This window comes from Trypanosoma conorhini (assembly GCF_003719485.1).
Source record: "Trypanosoma conorhini strain 025E chromosome Unknown Tco_14.4_contig_00911, whole genome shotgun sequence".
Lineage (NCBI taxonomy): Eukaryota > Euglenozoa > Kinetoplastea > Trypanosomatida > Trypanosomatidae > Trypanosoma > Trypanosoma conorhini.
In genome coordinates, this window is record NW_021705009.1 from 1 (window position 1) to 5,482 (window position 5,482).

A 5,482-nucleotide genomic window follows, 5' to 3' on the forward strand; every position below is an offset into this window, starting at 1 on the left:
GAGAAGAAGAAAGCGTGAGGGTGATTTGCTCATATGGACTGGTTTATTTGTTTCCTGTTTGGCCTGTTTCTTAAGACGACACGCGGAGAAGGCTCTTGGGGGGGGGGGCGCAGGCCGCTTTTATGTTTCTGTGTGCAAAGATGGCTAGCGTTCCCTGCACTGCTTAGGGATGTGGACGGGGTTTGGCGCCACCCAAGGTGAGGCTTATGACCTTGCTTGCCGACACTGGTCTGACCGCGTCGGAACGTGCGGCTTAGAAACCGTGGCAACGATTCCGTGGTCTGCGAGAGCGTGGCGGGCTTTGCACACACCCCGCACATTGGCCGCAGTTTGAGGCCTCTTATCTTTTTCCTGTCATGGGCGGTTAGAGGTATGGGTAGACAACGCGCATTTCGCGGGCACCCGGCGACGTGCCTCGTCGCGGGTGCGGCTCCACACGGTTGTTTTGCTTTGCAGCGCTCCCCTAACCCTTCTCTCATGCAGGCGGAAGCACTGGCTGCTTTTTTCTTGCCTTGCTGGCATTCGCCGGCGGTTTGCCCCAACGCATCGGTGCCTGCACGGACTCTGACTCGCTGCGGATTGACGCCTTTGAAGAGGAGAGCAGCGCGCCTTGGCGCGGCAATTGGAAGTATTATTTTGTGTCCTATTTTTGGCGTTCACGGCATCTCCGCACGGATGGCGCGTCGCGTGGTTCTAGCGGCTGGCCGCTTTGTGCACTCACGACGAGAGCGCAGCTGCCGTGGGTTGGTCTGCGGACCAATTGGCGTCTGGGTGTTTGCTGGGCCCCGTCCGGGGTGCAAAGGTGCGTCCGCCGGGCCGAACTGCGGTCGCCTTGTTTCGCTCTTTCGCTCTGCGGGGGCCGCCGCCAGGCGGATACTCCTCGCGAAGATTGTACGTGAGGAAATAAGGTGGTGTTTGATCTACTTATCTTTGCATCGATTGTCGGGAAGCGTAAGTTTTCGAAGCCCATTCAAACCCAACCCGCTCTGCCGCCGCGTGGGAGGCGGGTTAAAAGCCTCCTTTTGCGTCGTTACGCGGTGATTAGAGAGAATGCGGGTCCGCCGCACGCACACCCCAGTGACTGGGGTATTGCATGGGCATGCAAGTCGGCCATTCAGGTGGCACGGAAGCGCATCCATTGTGCTTCCTTTCCCTGCCTCATCGTTCTATTAGGGAAAAAGCAAAGGCAAAAACGGTTCCTTCCGTACCTCCTTGTTGCTGCTGTCCTTTCCTTTGGGATCCTGCGCGCTGCTGGGCGTGTGTGTTCACGCGGCCACGGGTGCGGACGGGGCCCTCAAAGCAAGCGAGTCCCGCGTGGGGGTGGGTGGCGTGCGAAGCGAGGCCACGCCGGAGGCCGATGCGTCGCCGGTTTGCCGCTTTAGCACCGCTGGGGAACACATTGGCTAAACGAAACTAACTCTTTTAGGAAAAAGTCTTTCCCTTTTATAGGCTCTTCTCTCTCGCCCCGCCTCGCCGGCCGTGGCTTTCGCTTTGCCGTGGCTGTTGTTCCCTGCCCTTTCCCTTCCGTGCGCTGCAGGGCCGCCACTCACCGCACATAGGGCCCCCGACCGCCGTCATCAATTACAAGCCGGCGCAAAAGACGGTCGAAAAGGCAACCGGGTGAGACCGTCGCGCTTTCACGACGCAGTGAAATCGCTCTAAAGGTTTGCTTCTCAGCACTGCTGTCGCAGCGCGTCAGTGAGAGGAATGCGCCCGCGTAGTGACGAGTTTCCTGGTAAAAGTGGCCGTATTTTGTGTTTCTCACGCGTGCCGCCGCGCGTCCTCTCTCTCTCTCTCGCTTTGCCCCGCTATTTGCCTACTACTCGCCGCGTTGCGGTCAGAGGGGGTCGCCGCAGACCATGTGAAGTGACTCGCGACACCCCGGCGCCATGAGCCGCTTCCACCGCGCACCACACAGGCGCCCAGCGCACGCGGGTGAGTTGGGGCAAGTTGCGTTTGCGCTGCGGCCGACGGGATCGATGGACGGCGCGTCTGCAGCCGCATGGGTCGGAAAGAACACAAAGACGAGAGGCTGCACCGCTTTCATCTCCTTCATAGAACGCCAGAACTCCGTTCCTCCAACACGGCCTTTTGGGGGTCCGTCGCGTTAGGCGCACGCCGACCGCACGGCAGGCACCCGCCGCGAAGAGGGGACCACCGCAGACGACGAAGCCACGCCGCACACCCAAGCCAAGAACGCCACCCGCAACAGGAAGAGCAACGGAAGGCCCGTCTTTACAGGAACAAAAGGGCTGGCAAGAAACGACGCACGCGTTTTTGTTTTTATGTGGAGAAGACAAAAAAAAAAGCAAAGAACCCAAGCGCGCAGGCGCGGCAGGCAGAGCGAACCAGCAATAGAAATGCCTCTCCGCGGAAATCAGGCTGAAGCTGCTCAGACCTCCGGATCCTCCTTTGCAGCACTCGCCGCAGGAAGTCGACGCCAACGGCGGAGCACACAGAGTCAAGCTGAGATTATTATTATTTTTTTTTTTCACACTCCTAAGCCGGATAAATCCTCCGTAGAGCGACGGTTTGTTTTCGCAGGAGAGAACACGCAGTGTCGGTCACCTGCCTCTCATTCTCGCACCGTGGCCGTTGCCGCCCTCTCCGCTGGCCGAAGAAAAAGGCGGTACGACACAAGTTCCCTCTTCCTTTGCGCCCTCTCAAACCCAGTCGTCTCGGCATGGCTGTTTTACGCTACGCCTGGTTTTCCTGCTGCTCCTGGCGCCCGCTTGCGGCGGTGGCAACGCGCAACGGCGAAGCACATTGCCATTTCCACGCGCCCTCGCCTTTTTAGCGCATCGAGGCAGATGCTCCTCCGAACCCGGGTTGCTTCTATTGCGTGGGCGCCGCGGCCGCCGCGGAGCGCGAACGAAGCGCCCCGCTCTACCCGCAACGAGGAGGTCCCTTCCCAGTAAACGTGGAGCCGTCATTTTTTTTTGTTTGTTTCTTTCGTTTTTGTTGTTTGATTCTTCTTTCCCTACATTACGGAAGCAAAATACCTCAAAACCCGGGCCGACCAGAGCAATAGATGAGTTATTGGGAGCGGGGAAGTTTCAACTCGAGCGGAAGCGCCCCGCCGCCGCCGGAGAGACACAAGCGGAGCCGCACCGAACACCACTACCCCGCGCCTCCGAACGCGTGGAAGCCAGAGAGGCCTGACGGAATCATCGCGCGGGAAGCTCCGCCAGCGGCGCCGGCCGCCTTTTACGCCGGCGTTCCGCAGGGGACCGCCTGGGGGGACCGGCACCGCGCGGACGGGAACAGCGGGCGCCGCCCCGCAGAGGCGGGGGAAAGGGAGAAGAAGCCGGCGCCTGCCCACCCAGAGGGGCAGCCCAGTACCGGCGACGGAAAAGGAAGAAATAGGGAAGAAACAGGGAGGACCCCGACGGCCGAACAACGGCCACCCCCCGCAGAAAACCGATGTAGCCACGCCGCTCTGCAGGAGCTTTTGCGGCGCATTATAGCTCTCGAGTTTTCAGGCCGGTGCACGCAGCGGTCTATGGCAGTGGTGGAGGCTATCTGCGACACGCTCTGTCACACGCCTGTGGCGGTGGTGAAGGTGATGGAGGTTCTAGACGAGTGCTTTGCGGAGGCCGTTCAGCTGAAACAGCAGCAGCAACTCTTAAATTACTGGTACATAGTCGACGCCGTGATGAAACTCTTCCGCGACCGGCCCTCCATGCTAAACGCGGTTGTCGTTGCCCTGCCCCACCTCCTCCTTCAGTATGTGCCCTGGAAAAAAAGCCGGCTGGCAGAAGAGTCGTGGATGCAACGCGAAAGCGATGAGCATCGCTACGAACAATTGTTCCTCACCTGGGGCCGCGCCGTGCCGAAGCCACTTCTTGATGAAATATGGTCCATGTGGAAGAACGGCGCCCTCCCAACGGAGACGCCAACCCTTGATAGACACTAGGGAAGCCAAGAAAGGGAGAAAGCGGCGCACCCGCAGGAACAGCTTGCGCGGTGCGCCCATAGTAGGCGAGAAAAGCAGTACGCGCCACAGCGTCCCGCGCGCGCCCACGCCAAAAATAGGGAAAGAGCCTCGTGCTTTGCCTCTTTTACTTTTAATGCAGGAAGAGTGGGGATAAAAACCTTAAAAAGAAGAAAGAAAAAATAAACACCTGGCCATGGAAGTTTGCCGCATTGCACTGCAGGGGTTCTATTCGAGAAATATTTGTTTTCTATTATTCAAGCAGGCGTCTTTTTTTTTCCGGCGGTATTAATGGTTTTCCTTGCCGCAGCGCGCCCAAAGGCTGGACGTTTAGGGGCCGACTCGCGCGACGGCCGCTGGTGAAAACTTCCTTCCGTCGCTAAGTTTATTTATTTATTTTACCCGTTTTGGCGCCTTTTCTTTCCCTGTTTTCGCGCGCTTTCCATAGAATGCGTCTCGCTAGAACCACGCTGTGCCTGGCATCTCGCTGGGGGCGGAGTCCGGAGCTGTGTTCCCAGCAGCCCGCCTTCCCAGGAAAGAGGCGCAGGAGCAAGGGGCGGCGTGAAGCGGGAGGCGCGCGCGCGCCGCCCGTCCACGCCGAGGGGAAGAGGAGCCAACCCCCCAATTCTTCCTCGGCAAGCGCGCGCCCATGTGACAAACGGTGCGCGATGCAACCGCGTGAAGAGAGCAAGGGTAGGGCTGCTATGGGAACGCGGGGGCGGGAATCGCCGCGGCCGCGGGGCTCTTTTAGGGTGCGTTTTTGGGCGATCTCCCTGTGGAAAAGAGGCCGTTATGCTTGGCGACGTTTAACCCAAATATGCGTAAGGGAAGAGGCGCCAGTTTTGCCGCGCCGCCTCCCGGAAAAAGGCGGACGCGGGGACGCGCCCGAAGCAAACGCCCAGGGAGACGCAAAAAAACAGCATTCGCCCGCCCAAGTTTGAATTGTTTCCCCGCTTTTGCCTTTGCGTGAGGTAGCTGTGCTCGGCCTCGGCGCCTGAAAGCGGAGCAAAGCGCGCAACCGGGGAGACGAAGCGGGCCTCACGCGGCACGCCCTCTTTTTTTTTTGGTGTCGCAACTCGGCGCGCGTCTCGTGTTTCCACTGTCGGCCTCTTTCGGCGGCGGCGGGCTCTTTTCCCGCTTGGGCCTCGCAGGGCCGAGGCCGGCGGCCCTCCAACTCCAAAAGGCGGAGGCAATCCCAAAAAGCCCGAAGACGAGGTGGACGTCATTGTTTGTTGTTTTTTCAAGAGCCGGGAATGGGGAGAAGCGAAACGTACGACTGCAGCGACCCCAGGCGAAAAACTTCACCTCACGCTTTTCGGGCGCTCCGGTTTAGGCGTGGCAACGGCCAGCGAGAGTCTCAGGAAAGCAATGCCGCGTGGCGGTCTTCATCCGGCGGGCGCAGGGAAGCCGCCTACAAGCAGCGCGGGGCGCGTGCTGCACCGTTCGGCCCGCGCTGGCACCCAATTTTCGGAACAGGCCCCTCCCCAGCACTTTATGGCCCACGTGCTGTCCCCGCGCGGCGGCGGTGAGTTGGGGGAAAAACGGCAT

At 59.9% G+C, this 5,482-nt stretch overlaps 3 protein-coding genes across 3 annotated transcripts, besides 1 other annotated feature; 2 read left to right on the forward strand and 1 right to left on the reverse strand.

The window, feature by feature from the left end:
- Positions 1–372: 372 nt before the first annotated feature.
- Tco025E_08911 (uncharacterized protein) lies at positions 373–1,041 on the forward strand (the record flags this gene model as incomplete). Its single annotated transcript, XM_029375742.1, has 1 exon — positions 373–1,041. The coding sequence occupies one exon, from the start codon at positions 373–375 to the stop codon at positions 1,039–1,041; it is 669 nt and encodes a 222-aa protein (XP_029224130.1).
- A 1,893-nt stretch (positions 1,042–2,934) lies between these two features.
- Positions 2,935–2,974: a microsatellite.
- Positions 2,975–3,031: 57 nt separating this feature from the next.
- Tco025E_08912 (uncharacterized protein) lies at positions 3,032–3,916 on the forward strand (the record flags this gene model as incomplete). Its single annotated transcript, XM_029375743.1, has 1 exon — positions 3,032–3,916. One exon carries the CDS (start codon positions 3,032–3,034, stop codon positions 3,914–3,916), a length of 885 nt encoding a protein of 294 aa, XP_029224131.1.
- Positions 3,917–4,740: 824 nt separating this feature from the next.
- On the reverse strand, positions 4,741–5,160 carry Tco025E_08913 (uncharacterized protein; the record flags this gene model as incomplete). The annotated part of the gene is made up of 1 exon (XM_029375744.1): positions 4,741–5,160. One exon carries the CDS (start codon positions 5,158–5,160, stop codon positions 4,741–4,743), a length of 420 nt encoding a protein of 139 aa, XP_029224132.1.
- Positions 5,161–5,482: the final 322 nt, after the last annotated feature.